The sequence below is a fragment of the Aulonocara sp. 'chitande type north' Nkhata Bay genome, linkage group LG3 (genome assembly GCF_057382095.1).
Source record: "Aulonocara sp. 'chitande type north' Nkhata Bay isolate Kocher_YH1m ecotype deep benthic linkage group LG3, A_spYH_male_GT1.1, whole genome shotgun sequence".
Taxonomy (NCBI): domain Eukaryota; kingdom Metazoa; phylum Chordata; class Actinopteri; order Cichliformes; family Cichlidae; genus Aulonocara; species Aulonocara sp. 'chitande type north' Nkhata Bay.
Genome location: NC_141346.1, coordinates 9,618,294 through 9,636,998, shown reverse-complemented (window position 1 = coordinate 9,636,998; position 18,705 = coordinate 9,618,294). Strand labels below are relative to the sequence as shown.

At 45.1% G+C, this 18,705-nt stretch overlaps 3 protein-coding genes and 1 pseudogene across 3 annotated transcripts in view; 2 read left to right on the top strand and 2 right to left on the bottom strand.

Annotated features, from left to right (window-relative positions):
- Window positions 1-18,705, bottom strand: part of LOC147333856 (protein NLRC3-like) — a 59,246-nt gene that overhangs the window by 17,611 nt on the left and 22,930 nt on the right. The window contains exons 3-7 of the mRNA XM_086270139.1: window positions 16,541-16,672; window positions 16,355-16,456; window positions 2,811-2,889; window positions 2,453-2,657; window positions 460-2,278 (exon numbers count right to left, since the gene is read on the bottom strand). Of these exons, the coding sequence (XP_086126265.1) occupies window positions 460-2,278; window positions 2,453-2,657; window positions 2,811-2,889; window positions 16,355-16,456; window positions 16,541-16,629 (2,294 nt within the window). The 5' untranslated portion in view covers window positions 16,630-16,672. The remainder of the gene's footprint in view (window positions 1-459; window positions 2,279-2,452; window positions 2,658-2,810; window positions 2,890-16,354; window positions 16,457-16,540; window positions 16,673-18,705) is intronic.
- Window positions 1-18,705, top strand: part of LOC147333857 (uncharacterized) — a 62,848-nt gene that overhangs the window by 22,092 nt on the left and 22,051 nt on the right. The gene's annotated exons all lie outside the window — the stretch shown is intronic.
- LOC147333859 (uncharacterized) lies at window positions 4,820-7,030 on the top strand. The gene is made up of 2 exons (XM_086287730.1): window positions 4,820-6,238; window positions 6,389-7,030. Exons 1-2 carry the CDS (start codon window positions 4,820-4,822, stop codon window positions 7,028-7,030), a joined length of 2,061 nt encoding a protein of 686 aa, XP_086143856.1.
- On the bottom strand, window positions 8,764-11,200 carry LOC147333858 (uncharacterized; annotated as a pseudogene).

Sequence of the window (18,705 nt, the reverse complement as noted above, 5' to 3'; positions counted from 1 at the left end):
GTCCTAGGTAATAAAAAGAATACAGTACTCATTTCAAAATCAAAAATATTTGCTGTTATTTTAAAAACAAGTATACCTAGAAATGAAGCGTATAAAAAAAAAAGCTTGCATATTTCTAACAGATTTGAAAGTCAATGGTATGACTCCATCCTCTCTTGATGCACTCTCTACATAGTCATTTAGCAGTAAACACCATGCACCTTCAGTATTCTTTCCAAATTAAGAAGCATAATGCGCCTCTTCAGCCCTTCAGCCACCTGTTGTTAGTTCATTAGCTTTAGATTGTCACCAAGTCGAGGTATAATTTTCTTCATTTCTTATATGATCATTTCTTATATGAACTTGTTAAAGAGCGAGGTCCCGTTATATATTTCCATTTCTTAATTGAACACACCTATTATTTTCTTAAGTAGAATTATTTTATTTTTTTTAAAAAGGGATGATCAAATGTTTACTTACAGAGCTCTGTTGGAGGCTTTGACCACTGGCAGCAGCCTCAGAAGAGCCTTCTCTGAAGAAGAGTATTTCTTAAAGTCAAACTCATCCAGATCTTCTTCTGATGACAGTAAGATGAAGACCAGAGCTGACCACTGAGCAGGAGACAGTTCATCTGTGGAGAGATTTCCTGATCTCAGGGACTGTTGGATCTGCTTCACTAGAGAACGATCATTCAATTCATTCAGACAGTGGAACAGGTTGATGCTTTTCTCTGCAGACAGATTCTCATTGAGCTTCTTCTTGATGTACTGGACTGTTTTCTTATTAGTCTGTGAGCTACTTCCTGTCTGTGTCAGCAGACCTCGTAGGAGAGTCTGACTGGTCTGCAGTTGAAGACCCAGAAGGAAGCGGATGAACAAGTCCAGGTGTCCATTTGGACTTTTTATTGCCTTCTTCACAGCACTCTGGTAGAAGACTGTCTCTGCGGATTTGGCTTCACTCCTTGATTCTTGTTTTCTAAATAACTTGAACAATTTCAGGTGTTTTTCTTCCAGCAGATTGAATCCAGAGTTGATGAAGGTCAGATGGACATGAAGAGCAGCCAGAAACTCCTGAACACTCAGGTGGATGAAGCAGAACACCTTGTTCTGGTACAGTCCTCTCTCCTCTTTAAAGATCTGTGTGAACACTCCTGAGTACACTGAGGCTGCTCGGATATCGATGCCACACTCTGTCAGGTCTGATTCATAGAAGATCAGGTTTCCTTTCTGCAGCTGATCAAAAGCCAGTTTTCCCAGAGACTCGATCATCTTCCTGCTCTCTGGACTCCAGTGTGGATCTTTCTCAGCTCCTCCATCATACTTGACCTTCTTCACTTTGGCCTGAACCACCAGGAAGTGGATGTACATCTCAGTCAGGGTCTTGGGCAGCTGTCCTCCCTCTCTGGTTTCTAGCACATCCTCCAGAACTGTAGCAGTGATCCAGCAGAAGACTGGGATGTGACACATGATGTGGAGGCTTCGTGATGTCTTGATGTGGGAGATGATCCTGCTGGCCTGCTCCTCATCTCTGAATCTCTTCCTGAAGTACTCCTCCTTCTGTGGGTCAGTGAACCCTCTGACCTCTGTCACCATGCCAACACAGTCAGGAGGGATCTGATTGGCTGCTGCAGGTCGTGTGGTTATCCAGAGGCGAGCAGAGGGAAGCAGTTTCCCCCTGATGAGGTTTATCAGCAGCACATCCACTGAGGTGGACTTTCTAGGGTCAGTTAGGATTGTAGTTTTGTGGAAGTCCAGAGGAAGTCGACACTCATCCAGACCATCAAAGATGAACACAACCTGGAAGTCTTCAAATCTGCAGATTCCTGCTTCTTTGGTTTCAGTAAAGAAGTGATGAACAAGTTCCACCAAGCTGAACTTTTCCTCTTTCAGCACATTCAGCTCTCTGAAAGTGAATGGAAATATGAACTGGATGTCCTGGTTGGCTTTGTCTTCAGCCCAGTCCAGGGTGTATTTCTGTGTTAAGACTGTTTTCCCAATGCCAGCCACTCCCTTTGTCAGCACTGTTCTGATAGGTTCATCTCTTCCAGTTGAGGCTTTAAAGATGTCTTCTTGTCTGATTGTTGTTTCTGGTCTGTCTGTTTTAATGGATGCTGTTTCAATCTGTCTGACCTCATGTTCATCATTGACCTCTGCAGTCCCTCCCTCTGTGATGTAGAGCTCTGTGTAGATCTGATTCAGAAGGGTTGGGTTTCCTGCTTTAGCGATCCCCTCAAACACACACTGGAACTTCTTCTTCAGGTTAGATTTAAGGTTAGGCTGACAAATTGCAGCTGGAAGTTCTGAATAACAATAATAAAATAGAACATCAACAATCAGTTCATGTTCTTTACAAAATGCTCATTATAATTTCAGTCCCACAAAGAAATTACTCTCTATAAGGTAATCGATCTCTTTATACATTACTAAATATTTCATTCATCCAGCAGCTTAAATCTTTACATAAATCCTCTTACTGCTCTGCAGATGGTCAGCCAGCTCCCCCTCCTTCATTCTCCTCAGGAAGTCCACAATAATCTTCACAAATGCCTCTCTGCTGCTCCTCCCCTGTTCATCATCCTCCCTTGGACTCTTTAAGCATTCTGTGTATTCTGGACTCAGAACCTTCTGGATCTTCTTCAGCTCGTTCTTCACAAAAGTGATAATGTTTTCCTCCAGCAGCTGGAACAGAATACTTTATGAATGACCCAATCAGACTGAAATCATTGAGCCAAAAATCAGATCCACACTGACTATCCACTGGTCTACAAAGAGCAGCATGAAGATGACTGTAAACAGAATAGATGTAAAAGTAGTTGTTGTACATGTACAGACCATAAATATGGAGTCCAGGTGTGTTTGATGCTGCTCGGCAGACTGACTACTGGGAACCTCTGAGCTCTCCTGGTCCACTCTGTGGAATTAAAAATTAGTTCAAGAATAATAATTTAATTCAATTCATTTCAATTCAATCTTTATTGACTTTATGTCCATAAAGAGAAGACAAAACACCAGAAAAAAAACCCACAACATATAAACCTAAATAAAATGTATATAAAATTTAAAACATTTGTAAAAATATAAAACCATAATATACATAAAATACACAGCTACTTAAAAGAAATAAATACATACACAAACACTTCAACCGGTGCTTTCTCAGACTGGATGAGTAATGGGAACCACTCACTCTTGGATCTGTGTGTACTAAAATTATTCGGTTTCTAGAGTCATCCAGTCATTCTCTATTAATGAACATTAACTTTCTTAAAAGTGCTTTACAAGTCCAAACATGCACAGCTACAAACATCTGGCTGGCACTACCCCTTCTAGGTATCCTACAAGGATTCACATTGCATCATTACATGCAACATGCAGCTTCTGCATGCTACATTGTTTTTAGAATGGCCACAAGTGGGCAGTAGATAGAGGTGTGCAATATGCTTTAAACAAAGCCACTTTATCTGGAGGTGAACATGAGCTGAATTTGCGTGCAGTAGTATTTGCTTGCACACAGAGCTTCTGCCTTTGTCTGTATATGTCGTCATCATTTATTTGGTCAGTATTATAGTGACCGAGGTATTTAACCTTTTTATGAACTTCAAGAGTTTTTTGGGTAAGTTTAAACACAGGGAAATTTAGCAAGCTACCCTGCTAGGTTCTCCATATCAAGACAGCTCTTCTAACAGCATTGTACTTTATATCATATAGCACACCATATTCAGTACAGACATTAAGAAGCGCCTGTAAACCAGCACTGCTTGGACGAAAAACAACCAGGTCACCTGCACGTATAAGATGATTTATCAATGTTATACCTAATATAAACCCAGTGGTATAGGCTTTTAGCTGCATGAACAAATCATCAACAAATAAATTAAATAAAATTGGAGTTAAAACCCCACCCTGTCTGACAGCATTGCTGACAGCAAGGGGGGCAGAAATACTGCTTCTTCATTTAACCTGCATCTTCTGATGAGCGTGCCAGTAAGAGAGAATCCTCACAGTGTATCCAGGAACTCCCGTCGCTTCACTTTATCCAAAGGGTTTCTGTGGTTTACTCGATCAAAACTTTAGAGGCATCCATGACACACATAAGGACAGATGAATTTTTAGCCCTATACAAACTATTTCCTTGACTGCATATTGTCAGGGTCCTGGGACTGGGCGACCCAGGATCCCTGGGCAGTCATGGACCTGTGTATTATTATTATGTATTTTTGGTGTCGTTTCTCCTTCTCTGTGCGTGTACATATGTGTGTTTCTCTGTGCTGTGTTAGTCTGTGTCCCACTCATATGTTTAGGCGAGGTATGGGTGTGTATGTCTGCGGGTGTGCCTGGAGGATGGAGCTCGGCCACCTGCAGGCCTGAGGGGTGTGGCCCTGCGGAGGGACTGGCCACACCCGAAGCCACACACCTGCCGCTGATCAGGGCTCGTCGGGGGAGCTACTTAGGAGAGTCTTGGAGCTCCCACCGACGCGGGATCATTGAGTTATCTTACCAAGTCAGTGTGTGTTAGCGTAGGTCTGTGCTGTGCGTATATGCCCGCCGAGGGTTAGTGTTGACGGCTGCGTCTCTGGTTTCCCTACAGGAGGAGGAGTGGTCCGGAGAGGCAGCACGCACGGGGGTGCGGAAACACAACAGCGGGGAGCACGAGCACAGATATCGGAGGGAAGCACGCACACGGGGTTCGAGGGAGCAACGGGGAGTTATTGTTTTTACAGCCTTTTCACTGTAAATAAAGAGCACTGTTTGCATCGCAGAGTCTGCGTTTTGGGTCCTCCTTTCCCCACATCCCCACGGTCTGCCAGCCAGACCGTGACAGAATGATCCCGCCAACCGCCATGGACCCAGCAAACTCAGGAGTTGCCACGGAGGAGAGATCGCTCGCGCAGCTATGGGATTACTGCCGGAGCGTAGTCCAGGCCGTAAATCCACACAGGAGACACATACAGGTAGTGTTCCTTGATAATCACCTCACATCCACTACCTTCACCACGAACATTCTGGACATTAACAAACTTAGGCACCTGGTCGCTAGGTTAAGGGAGAGCTCGAGTTTTGAACTATTTGGCTTGGGTGGTCCGAGCATGGACAGTTCGGCTGCTCTCCTAGAGACTCTAGCCGCTTGGTTTTTCACGCGTCGGCGGAGGGCTTTCCCGTCGGTGCTCGCGGCACAATCGTTTGATCCGCCGTTACGGAAGGCATGCCGCACTCTCTACCATCATCCCATTACGCCTCAACCCACTCCTGCGGTTTCAGCCCAGTCAGCTGGCAACGGACCAACAGCGCTCATCACCGCAGTGAGTAAACCCGACTCGTTTGTGTCTATTAATCATGTCATTGAAAATCACAACCCAGATGAACAGCAGAAGACTGTTTCCATACACCCGGCCCCGCCTTCACGGAGGAGAAGGCGTCCTCGCAAGCAGCGTTCAACCACATCCACACTCACTCCTGTGCTGGTCGAAGACTCAGGACCAGCGGCTCTGGATGCCACAGTGAGTAAAATGGACTCTGCCGGTGTTATAAATTCCCTTTCTGTAAACATAAAAATAGAAACTGTTTGCTGTACCTCCAAAGACCCAGCAAATATTCCCTCTGAGACTGTAAGCTGGGAGCTAGGGAGTTCCGAGCATACAGACCCAAATGACTTTTTGGCTCAGTCTGGCCGCATGGAGACGGAGGTTCTCCCCAGGGCTTCCCCAGAGACCGAACTGGAGGTCTCAGTTGCCTCTGGACCCCTGGAATTTGTTGGGCCAGCTGTAACATTTTCATCCTCTCCACCCTTCATAGTAGCCATCTCACCCTCACCTCAGCCTGCTGCCCAGCTGGTGGCTCAGTCTTCAGTCCTGTCAGCCTCTCACCTTCATCCTCAGTTGGAGGTCGATATGCCGGCCGGACCACCTCTGCCATCATTTCACCCATCTGTCCCTGCATCGCTGTCCAGTCTACCGGGAGTGGCTGCCACACCATCGTCGCCTCCGGATCATCCATCTGTGGCTGAAGCGCAGCCGTCAACTCATCCGCCTGCAGTCACCCCTCAGCCGTCTGCTTCACTGGCCGCTACCTCACCACCCGCACCTGCCCTGCCCGAGTGGGAGCTCTGCGGGCCCCAGTGGGTGCTCAGCGAACGGGAGGAGCTCGCGCTGCCGGAGCAGGAGCTCGCGCTGCCAGCCGAGGAGGAGCTCGCGCTGCCAGCCGAGGAGCCCGGCGAGCCGGAGGAGCTCGCGCTGCCAGCCGAGGAGGAGCTCGCGCTGCCAGCCGAGGAGGAGCTCAGCGAGCGGGAGCCGGAGCTCAGCGAGCGGGAGCCGGAGCTCAGCGAGCCGCCAGCCGAGGAGCAGCTCAGCGAGCCGGAGGAGCTCAGCATGCCCGAGCAGGAGCTCAGCATGCCCGAGGAGCTCAGCGAGCCGGAGCAGGAGCAGCTCAGCGAGCCGGAGCAGGAGCAGCTCAGCGAGCAGGAGCAGCTCAGCGAACCACCAGCAGAGGAGCTCGGCGAGCGGAAGGAACAACCGGCGCTGCCAGCAGCCGAGGAGGAGCTCTCGCTGCCAGCAGCCGAGGAGGGACCCGCTCAGCCGGAGTCGGAGATCAGCGGACCGGAGGGACCTCCACGTCTAGCGCGGCCTCCTCGCCATCTACGTCCGGTGCGTCCACGTCAGCGATCGGCGCGTCATGGACCTGGTGCCACGCCTCGCTGTTGCTCACCGGAGCAGCGCCGCCGCCGCCACCGGACCCGTGGCAGGCCACCAGAACCGTTCCGCCGCCATCGGACCCGTGGCAGGCCGCCGGAGGAGCAGCGCCGCCGCCACCGGACCTGTGGCAGGCCGCCAGAACCGTTCCGCCGCCACCGGACCCGTGGCAGGCCCCCTAAACTGTTTTGCTGCTGCTGCCGGACCCGGGGCCGTCCGCCGGAGCTGCTACGTCGCCGCCGTTGGGCTCGAGGTAGGCCCCCTGAACTCTTTTGTTATGTTGATGGGCCGCCTGAGACTGTTTTGTGGCGTTTTTTCTTTTTGTTGCTCCGCTGCGGGATGCGCGGTCGGACTCTGGGACTGTGACCTTGGGGGGGTTGTTTTCTTTGGGGGTTTTTGCTTGTTTTGGTTCTGCCCTCCGTCCTGGACCTCCCGCCGCCCGCCCTGGGTTGGTTGTACTGTTTTTGGTTTGTGTTTTTGGGTCGTCGGGAGCCGACCCTTAGAGGGGGGGTACTGTCAGGGTCCTGGGACTGGGCGACCCAGGATCCCTGGGCAGTCATGGACCTGTGTATTATTATTATGTATTTTTGGTGTCGTTTCTCCTTCTCTGTGCGTGTACATATGTGTGTTTCTCTGTGCTGTGTTAGTCTGTGTCCCACTCATATGTTTAGGCGAGGTATGGGTGTGTATGTCTGCGGGTGTGCCTGGAGGATGGAGCTCGGCCACCTGCAGGCCTGAGGGGTGTGGCCCTGCGGAGGGACTGGCCACACCCGAAGCCACACACCTGCCGCTGATCAGGGCTCGTCGGGGGAGCTACTTAGGAGAGTCTTGGAGCTCCCACCGACGCGGGATCATTGAGTTATCTTACCAAGTCAGTGTGTGTTAGCGTAGGTCTGTGCTGTGCGTATATGCCCACCGAGGGTTAGTGTTGACGGCTGCGTCTCTGGTTTCCCTACAGGAGGAGGAGTGGTCCGGAGAGGCAGCACGCACGGGGGTGCGGAAACACAACAGCGGGGAGCACGAGCACAGATATCGGAGGGAAGCACGCACACGGGGTTCGAGGGAGCAACGGGGAGTTATTGTTTTTACAGCCTTTTCACTGTAAATAAAGAGCACTGTTTGCATCGCAGAGTCTGCGTTTTGGGTCCTCCTTTCCCCACATCCCCACGGTCTGCCAGCCAGACCGTGACACATATATATGACAGTGCTATGCTTTGGTTTGAAGCCAAACTGATCATCCAGGGAAGAGATGAAAACACTAACTCTATCAAACAAGATTATTTCTAGCGCCTTAGATAAAATACTGGCTAGTGCAATCAGCCTATAATTATCCAGACAACTCACTTTTGCAGCTTTATATTTCATAACTGGTACAAGTAAAATGCATAGCACTGACTCAGGTAGTATGCCATGAATCATAAACCCAGTGAAGCAGAGCGCTAGAAGAGGAGCTAGCCTTAAACTAGCATGTTTTAAATGTTTTGCAGTGATGTGATCCAAGCCACAAGATTTACTATTAGATAACCTGCAAATGGTTTCATTTACCTCATGTGTCCTTACACTAATTGCTTCATCGCTCATGTCAGAATTGTCTTCATATGGTTCACTTTTTATACAGTTAAACAACGCACTGTAATGCTGTCTCCATAATGCTTCAATGTTATCTGCCCCAGAAACACCGTCAACAGTTGATGGTAGAGATGGTTTACAATTACTAAAACCTTTCACCTCTTTCCTCTTTCATACAGAGCAGTCACTATATCATCACACATGGAGCAGAGTTCATGTTTATGCACAACATTCTTACAGTTGACATCCTTGTACAAAATCACTTCTTTGGGCAAAGAAATGTTTTTCAGAGGTATATCGGCATTACTATAATAAGCTAAGAAGTCATCTTCCCTAAATGCTGACCAGTCTAATTTTACACTGGTAGAAATAGTAGCAATATTATTTTCAGTTATTGCTGGCATTTGTTCCACATTCACAGTAAAACCAAAAGGTAAACCAAAAGGACACAGTTACCTCATACCTATGCTTGGCACCACTGTACCGTGTCTGCGCAGTTTAGAAAAACGCCAGACCAGAGCCCCTTCAGGCTAGAGTAAAGGATTGTACATTTAACTCACATCATTACATTAAGCAGTAACCTTGAAAGAGTATAACTTGCTATGTTAACTAGAAATTTTTTGACGGGTCACATCTCTACTGAGTTTCTCTCTCAAATACAAAGCAAGAGTTTCTGCATCTACATCCAGGGCAAATTTAGTGGCAAATACGCTCACCAATTTAGTTTTCACAGTTTTGATTGTACTCACAGCTCCAGTGCCAATGATCGATACAGCTCCAGGCCTCTTATTGCGTCCAGTGGTAAAAGCATGCGTTCCTGAACCTGAATTAACCTTCTCCAACTTCCAACAAAGTCTGCCATTTTTCACAACTTTACGCAACTGTGGGGAGCATGTAAAAAGCTCTGTCTCAACAGAATCCTCCCTTGTTGCAGTAGTTTCCATATTAGGACCTGAGGCTCTCATCAGAGCCCGATCTTGACCACATAGCAATATCTCCGCACAAAACGCTGACACTGTGCTTGTCCCAGTCTTTGAACCAGCCAAAGTTCCGGTTCCCTGCCTTCCACATGGGCCACCTTTAACTCGACTCCCCTGCCGGTCCTCTGAGTGCTTCCACAGGGGAAGTGGGAAGCGGTCTCCGGCCCCTGAGCGTTCAGAGTAATAGGCTCAGTCAGCACCTCAAACTGACACTCAAGAGCAGTCACACGTTGGTTGACCTCGACAGCATTGGTCTTAAATTGCTCAAAAACATCTGCCTGTAGTTTGATTGGATGTTTTAAAGCACCCACCTGAGCACATAGCTGGTCCATTCTCCGTAGTAAACAACACACATCCATGCTGGAGTGTGTAAGAGGCGGCAAATCATCCAGGTACGAGAGACAAATCTGGGGATATTCTCACCACACTCATTCAGCACTTTAAGGCAGAGTTTAATATTGTTATGATGTCCTTTATATCCAACGCACCGCTGTGAGGTAGTAGGGCAGAGCTCAAACAAAACTTTCTTGGAGTCAAATGTGTTCCTGGCCAACAACACAATTTCATCCTAACTTAAAGTTTTTTAATTTGAGTGAGATGGAGGGGAGACTTGTTTTCCCACCCTCACTGATTGGGGTCTGTCTGTGAGGAAGTTGAGGATCCACTGACACAGTGATGAGCTGAGTCCTAGATCTGTCAACTTGGTGAAAAGCTTAGAGGGAATTATTGTGTTGAATGCTGAACTGTAGTCCACGAACAGCATCCTAACATAATTCCCTCTGCCAGTGTCCAGGTGACTCAGGGATGTGTGGAGCAGGTGAGATATGGCATCGTCTGTGGAACGATTAGTCCGGTAAGCAAATTGAAGTGAGTTGATGGTGGCAGGAAGTGAAGAAGTTATGTGATCTCTCATCAGTCTTTCAAAACACTTCATCACAATTGAAGTCAGTGCTACTGGACGGTAGTCATTGTGGCAAGCGGGCTGTTGTTTCTTTGGAACAGGAACTATAATGGACTGTTTGAAGCATGTGGGAACCACAGCTTGGGCCAGGGAGAGGTTGAAGGTCTCCGTGAACACCGGTGCTAGCTGATCAGCGCAGGCTCTAAGGACCCGGCCAGGGATTGCATCTGGTACTGCTGCCTTCCTGGTGTTCACCCTCCTGAAGGTGTTCCTCACGGCATGCTCTGTGATGACGAATGCATTTTCTTCACTGGTGCACTCCGAGCGCGTGCAGCCGTTTGTTGTTTTAATTGCTGCGGCGTCGAAGCGAGCATAAAACGTGTTCAGCTCATCAGCCAGTGAAGCATCTGCATTCATCATTGAAGAAGCTGGTCGTTTATAGTCCGTTATAGTCCGCAGTCCTTTCCACAGGCTCCTAGAGTCGCACTGTCGTAGCTGTGACTCTAGTTTTTCCCCGTAGCTCCGCTTTGCCTTTCGGACCGCGCTGCGCACATTGTAGGACGCAGCCTTGTATAGGTCCATATTACTGGAGACGAGCCCTTCATTGTAGGCAGCGGTGCGTGATCTCAGAGCATCGCGGATGTTTTTATCCACCCACGGCTTCTGGTTGGGAAACGTTCGGATGATAGTTCTTTCTGCTGTGTCGTCCACTAGTTTCCCAATAAATCCCACAACCGCTTCCGTAAACATGTTGATGTCATCAGAGCTGCGCCGAAACATGTCCCAGTCTGCGTCATCCAGTGCGTCATCCAGTGCGTCCTGCAGCGCGGCCACTGATTGGTCCATCCAGCGAGTGACCTCCCTCCTGATTGGTGGTTGCTGCTTTAGCCTTTGTTTGTAAGCAGGCATGAGGAAGATGGCGGCATGGTCCAATTTTCCAAATGCCGGCAGGGGCTGAGCCTTGTAACAGTTCTTGAACGGGGTGTAGCAGTGGTCTAATGTCCTCGTGCCCTGGGTGGGGCAGTTGATGTGCTGGTGAAGGTTGTGAAATGTCCCTTTGAGATTCACTCTGTTAAAATCTCCCATAACAATGAGTGCGTCATCTTGGTGAAGTGTTTGTTGATGTGTGAGAGCCTCATGTAGCTCACATAAGGCAGTGTCCGAGTCCGCGTGAGGCGGAATGTAAACAGTGCAGGCAATGACCGCAGTGATTTCCCGAGGGAGATAGAAAGGGCGACATTTAACGATCAAAAGCTCCAGATTGGGCGAGCAAGAGCGTGTGAGTGGGGAGATGTTTGTGCTGTCGCACCATCTGTTGTTCACCATCAAACACACTCCACCACCTCTTTTCTTCCCCGACTCCCTTGTCCTGTCCATGCAGTAAACCGAAAAGAACCCCGTCGGCTGCACGGCGTGGTCTGGTATCGCTGGGTTCAGCCAAGTCTCAGTGAAGCAGAGGAGGTTGCAGTCCCGAATGTCTCTCTGGAACTTGATTCTGGCTCTGAGGTCATCAAGCTTGTTCTCGATGGATTGAACATTGGCTAACAGGATACTGGGCATGGGAGCCCGTAGCCTCGAGGCCGTCGCTTAGGGTCGCGTCCTTTGTTCTCTCTCAGGATCTCCTTTGGCCAGGTTGGGTCCGGAGTTAGACATGGTGAAATGTTCGTGTATTGTAGACCAATAGAAACCAAAGTGTCTCTACTGTAGCGGATTTGTGTGTTTTGCATGATGCCCATGCAAGATTATCGCAGATATAGCAAAAAGTGACGAAAAACTGCAAAAAGTGGAGAAGTTGGGGCAGAGCATCCAGCACGGCAGCCAACCTCACCGGCGCCATTTTTTCTCCACTAATGGTGGATGATGCCACCATTAGTAGTAATGTCCCTAAGCAATATTTAATAACTCCGATGATGATCCGAGAAGCTTCTTCAGCTTGACTATGACAACAACGGGTATGACCAACGATGACCTGGATGACTGAGAATCTTCACAGACATCCGATGATGTCTTGTGCATTCACTAGGGGGAGCAGTGTGGAGGGAACATTCCTTTACAGGTTTAATACACACTTACACTCCAATTGCATAACAATATTTATGTGTGTGTGTATTTCTGCAAAAAGTATTTGGTGCTTTGTTCTTAACATTTCAAGTGATTTGGTCAGTCAAATGTTGCATTAGGAGTTCCAAATAAATTAACGGTAATAGCAGCAAATATCATGGTCCTTCCTACTTACTCAAGTTGTCTGGTGCATATCATATCACTTTTGTGATTTTTTTTTTTAATCTAATCTGAAAATGTTCAAAGATTTCAAGGTTAAAAATGTTTGTGCTGTGAAAGAGACAATCCAAATACAACAATGGGTGTGTCCCAGCGATAATGTCCCATCTGCAGTCTCTATTTATCTTTTTAGTAATTTAGATAGTTATCAGTGCAAAACCTCAATATGCTGACAGGCAGAAGAGAATTAACAAGCATTAGTGTTTAACCTGCTGTTAATGATCTTTTTAACTATGCAATTTAGATTCTTAACAGCTGATACATATTTTATATATTTTTAAAAGTATTTCTTGTTATTGTTCAAGCAAAGCATCATCATTACTAGAGCTGGGTGATATTGCCTAAAATTCATATCGCAGTGTAATTTGAAGTATGTGTGGTAACGATATATATCGCGATGTATTTTTTCTTCTGTATAACGCATTTTCGGCACTATAAGGTGCACATAAAATCCTTTAATTTTCTCAAAAATCGACAGTGCGCCTTTTGATCCGGTGCGCCTTATGTATGAATTCTGGTTGTGCTTACTGATCTCAAACTGATTTTATGTGTTACACAGCGCTCAAAAATCTATCAAAAAATATTTTAGTACGATTTTGGTAAGCTACGAGGCCGCACTGTTTGATGGATTGTCGGAGCATTACGGCTACCATAGTCAGGAGCCTCGCTGAGTAATCTGGGTCCAAAACTCCATCCTCTTCAGGTCCCATAGTCAAACAAACACTGCAGCATCACTGAGAGTTAAAAACTGTCTAAATTCTTTCATCTTTAATAAAATCATCAGTGTTGCTGCTTTACCAGGTGTAACAATTAAGTTTAACATCCATGAAAACAGAATTTATTCAATTTAACGGACTTAGAAGTTAGCTTGCTAGTTTCCAGCTAAACATGGTATAGCATGTTCTGACTGAGAGATTTCTGAAAACAACTGAAGTTGGACTTCAGGACTAGCTGGTATATAATGATGTGCTACATGATCGTTAGCAGCAACTTTTTTTTACTCGATAAACATTAACGTGAGGGTTCCTAATGGTTAGGGACAAATGCAATCGCATGGCAGGATGCTGAAAACGGACCAACCTTCAGTCAGGAGAACAACTGAGATCATTCATCCACAATACGAGGTTAGTCATTAATATACTGCAACAACATGGGAATAGAGCAGCTGTGAGAAAATTCAACATTAATGAATCAATGGTACGGAAGTGGAGGAAAGGCAGTTTTTGGCTTTCCTCATATTCCAAAACTTCCTTCATCTCTTCACTATTACTGTCGCCCGGTATAATTTGCAGATGATACTGTTTGCAGCCGCTGCGATGTTTTCAATCAAAATAGGCGCAGCTTGATGACACCATCAACATGCGCTATCGCGGTAGAGCGGTATAGTCAAAATCTCTGCCATTCTTTTTGTTTCTACCGTATGCCGGTTATACCTCCCACCCCTAATCATTACCATATAACCTCAATATAAGGAATAAACCATGCAAAATCTCTGGGAAACTGCAGGAACGTTTGAGTCCTTAAGTTTGAATGAAGCGTTGGAGGTAGTAAGAGATTACAGGATGACCCCAACCTCAGCAACAGGACCAATCTCAACACTGACTAAGTGTTTTTGCTTTTGGAACTGTGTCTTAATTCCACCTACTTCACATAGGGAAGCAGAAGAACATATCATATCAAGACAGCCCTGAGTAAATGTGGTTATCCCAGCTGGATATTTTTCAAAAATGAGAAGGAGCTTAAAGAAAGCTCCAGCCGATCCAGGAGAGAAGGACAACTGCTGCGTAAGAGAAAACCCGTAGTGATACTGTATTTGTCAGGAGTATCAGATCAGTTAAGACGCATTTACTGTATCTGATTTTTCCAATTTCTGTTGAAATCCTGTTTTTAAAAGTAGGCATTCAGAGGATGTTACTAAAAGTGGTGTTAATTCAGCTGCAAACTTTTTGACACCTTGTTGTCATGGCTGGGGCAGCAGTCGTGTGGTGTATTGAGAAAAGGATACAAAATGAAGGCTAGATGCAGGTGAGCGTTTATTTACAAAGGGTGAAAATAACAAAAGTGAGGGCAGAACTGAACATAAACCTAAACTGGGAAAAAAGAATAAACCTGGAACACGTAACATGGAGAAGAACACAAGCTGAGAACCGAGAGACACGGCGAAATACCAACTACGCAGAGTAACACGGAGGAACACAGACGACGCGACGAGGAGCACAGGCAGACACACACTATAAATACACACACCAGGTAATGAGGAAATGACACACAGGGGTGGACACAGCTGAAACTAATGGACATAACGAGACACAGACCTACAAAGTAAAACAGGAAAGACACAGACTGTTTTACAACCCAAAACTCAGAGACATGAACAGAGTACAGAGGGAGACACAGGTAGGGATAATACACGACAACCAAACACAAAGAACTAATACAAAATCAGAATAAACTAGAAAAATAATAACAATAAACTCAAAGCGCTGGGTCACAGACCCAGGACAATGACACATGTTAAATTTATAATAGAGTGTAACTTAAAAAATATGATGATGCAATTTCTACTTGGTGGAATGATATGGGAAGTCATGTAAACATGTATGTTTAGTTTATTTAGGTCGCTCAGTCATCTTGGGATAAATGTGAGATATCGCTTCATTTATTTATATGCTCAGTCCTGTCCCACATTTCCAACGACACAATTCCACAGATTCTATAAAACTCAGCCCAAACAAAAATATTATCTGTCTATTGCATATCTAGCAAGTTTACACTGGTCTATTACACTCTAATTTGTATGGTTGCAAGGTTAAAACAGAGCTTGAAAAAAAACCCATTCCCCTCCAATATGGTATTGGAGGGGAATGGGCTTATTTCGATGCCATGCGCATCAAAATAAAGAATTCTGTGCTTAAATAATGAATTGTAGAATAAATTCTGCATTTGTAAATTCATTTTTGAATTCCAATTTAATAATGTGATTTTCAAAATGCTTTTCAAAATGCTTTTTAAAATGGCGATTCCACTCCTCATTTCAAAATCCATTTCCCTTTGCTGTTTGCTCACAGATTAGCTCAGGAATTAACATTTGGATTAGCAGCTGGATTAGCAACTTCATTTGAAAAATCCTGCTGCAATGCAAATTAGCCACACCGGGAGATGTAAGGAGCTCTCGGATTGGTTGGACAGACACAAGCTGTCTGCCTAGATTTTTCTATGCTGCTGTTTGTGTTGATATCTTTGCCCTGCTAAGAAGCGTGTGTGCTTGTACAAAGACCTTGCTGCCTCGGGATTTACACTCGGCTCGACACGGATATGTGAAGAATGAAGGGACCCTGTAGTGAAAAGGAGAACTGAACCTCTGACTGTGCACCTCTTTACTCAGTCTGACCACCTATTGAAGGTAACGTGCTGACGTGGCTAATGCTAACATGACCGTACGTAGCCCCGTTAAGGTCATCTTAGCTTATGAAAATGTGTAATAACTCCGTGTAATAACGTGTTTTGTAAGCTGCTGTGCTCTTCACAAATAAAGCTGGAAGCAGCTCAGACTATTAGAAGCGGCACTGAGCCCCGTTACATTTATACAGTGTTAGAGCAATGGCTGCTACCTACAGCCTTTAAACTAGCGATTAAAATGCTGACAGTAAACTCATCAGTCCAGATGTTACCACATTTCTTTGTGATATTGAGAGTTAAAACAACTGAGACAGGCTGATTAAAATAACAGCTGTCAGTTCTCTCATTCCTTATATCAAGACTGGAGATCACACTACTGATTTCAGTTCATTTGATATGCGAGTGCACAGATTCATTCTCAACTGGACGTAAATGATGATCAAAAGTTGTATAATGAATTCCTCGCTTATTGAATATTTTTGACCAGGAAACAACATCAAGAATTTCATTTAAATCAGACACCAAACTGACATCAAAGAGTTCATGTTACTAACAGCTCACCTCTCTGCAACAGACGCCTGCTGGCCTTTAAAATATATGATTGCATCTTTAGACCCATCACTCTTACAGGACACAGAGCTGGGTGGAGGTCCGGGCTGGTTCCTGTGAATAATGATGGAGCAGTGATGTGAGTGCTGAGCTTTGACATGTAGAAGAGTCATGGACAGTTAGAGATGGTCATCTCACCTCTGAGCTTTGGTCTGGCTCTCATGTTCCCCACACAGAGTGGTTTTAGAGGGAGGGACTCCCTCCTCTCTGTCCTCACACTGATCCATGCTGCTCAATTCACATCCGCTCACACACACTTTCTACCTTCACCTGCAGAGGAAACACAAATCATTCATGTGCACATCAACTGAGAGCTGCAAAGGTCATGTTTGCTGTGTTGGACTAACATCCACTCAATCTGAGACGCAGCTTTCATCAGTTCACTACAAAAAGTGTCACACAGTCGAGTTCAGCCTCCAAATTCCTCTATTACTGTAGTTCAACAAAGCAGTAGGTCAAACATGGCTGCAGAAATGGCAGAGAGCAGCCTTACTTCAGTAACAATGCCCAGGACCAAGCTGACTGCTTCCAGAGTTCATACTCTTAGTATGAACTCTGGAAGCTAACTGTTACTTAGTTAGCTTAGCTGCTCTGCTAGCTAAGCTAACTAAGTAACAGTTAGTCTGACAGCAGTTACTGTGGAACAAAGGCCAAGCCAAGGTCATATTCAGTGTGTTTAGTCTGATTCCAGGACTCTGATCACACACAGTGAAAGGAAATGGCGGACGCGCCCAGCCTCGTTGGTCCAGCTGCGAGTCTGGTACAGTGAACTATGTGAAAAAACCTAGGGTATAAAATGATATAAAGATTCCTAAACACTTCCGGTCGGAAGAAGTGAGCTGGTCATTAAATTCAGTATTATTCTCTGCTCTGTCTTACATCATATTCATCAGAAACAGAGGTGTGATGTATGATGTTAAGTGTTTTAAGTCACAGAAACAGTGTTCACGGAAGTTTCTACCACAAAACTAGAAAAACTGGTAATGGCATGCAGCATAGTTTCAGTTTGCAGCATACCTGAGCTTTGTGAAGCATCAACAGTAACAACATGCTATGTACCATGCATAATTGAAGGTAAACTGTACACTTTACAATTTAGACTTCAACTGAGATCATATATCAGATTTTCTTTATGTAAAATAAATGACTGCCTCACTTCCTGTTATGCTCAGTTCCATCAGTTTCTGTAACGCCTCAATCATCAGCTTTCAACAGAGCAATGTTTACCAGGACACTTCCTTGTGTCTGAGTGTCTGTGTGGGAACTTTAGCCAAGTTATTAAAACGTTATTTTACACTGTTTCTTTGGTTTTTAACACTATTCTTCTGTTTTTATTAATAAATGCTTTGGTCCTCTGTAGGTCCTCACCTCTGGTTACCAGCAGCACCACGAAGTCTCAGACTTGATCTTCTAACAAGTGTCAGATGATCTTGTCCAAAGTGGTTCAGATCTTAACTACTTAACATTTCCAAAAGACTGGACACAGACTCAGTTCACAGAGTGTCTGATATATTAAGGACTTTGATATGCCGGTTAGAGATAATCAGAACTGATTAATGTTCATTTGTGATTAGATGTGCTTCTTATGTGGTTTTGTGGATTAACAAAGATAGATGTAAACCTTTACATGAGTATATCGTCTCTAAAAGAGAAAATATTTATTTTTATTAAATAATGAACTGGCTACTGAGCACTCTCGGTCAGTTCATTATTCTGTAAAAAGAATGACTGGTCTGATCCAAGAAATAGAATTCAATAAGGAACATATATCAACTAACAACTTTTTCTTTTAAACAGTTTATCTGTGATTAATTAAAAAAAAAGATTAAACAAGTATCAGGGTTTGGTTCTGCAGTTTACACCTTGAAATTCTTTAGTTATCGAGGAAACTATATAAATGTGTTTGAGGCTTATTTTACTCATTAAAGTATGTTTAAAGTCAGGTATTGACTAAGAACGCTTCATTACAAAAAGAATTTGAACATGTATCAGTTTCATTATTCAACTCATCTAAATGTACCATTAGAGACAATAAATGTATATAGCATAAGATTGGCATTAGCTGTCAGAGGTTTGTGGCCAAAATCAGGACAACAAACTCAAGCGAGCCTTCGCTCAGACTGAAAACAGTTAAAAAGGAACAAAGTTCTAAGTGTTTAACAAAAAAATCAAAAGACTTCAATGAAGGGCAGCACACAGAGAAACACAAAACACCATGCACTGACCAATAGTGATCAAAAGCTTCAAACAGTAAAAGAAAACTCAGACTCAAATCCACTGATCAAGGAAAGAAAAAAGAAACA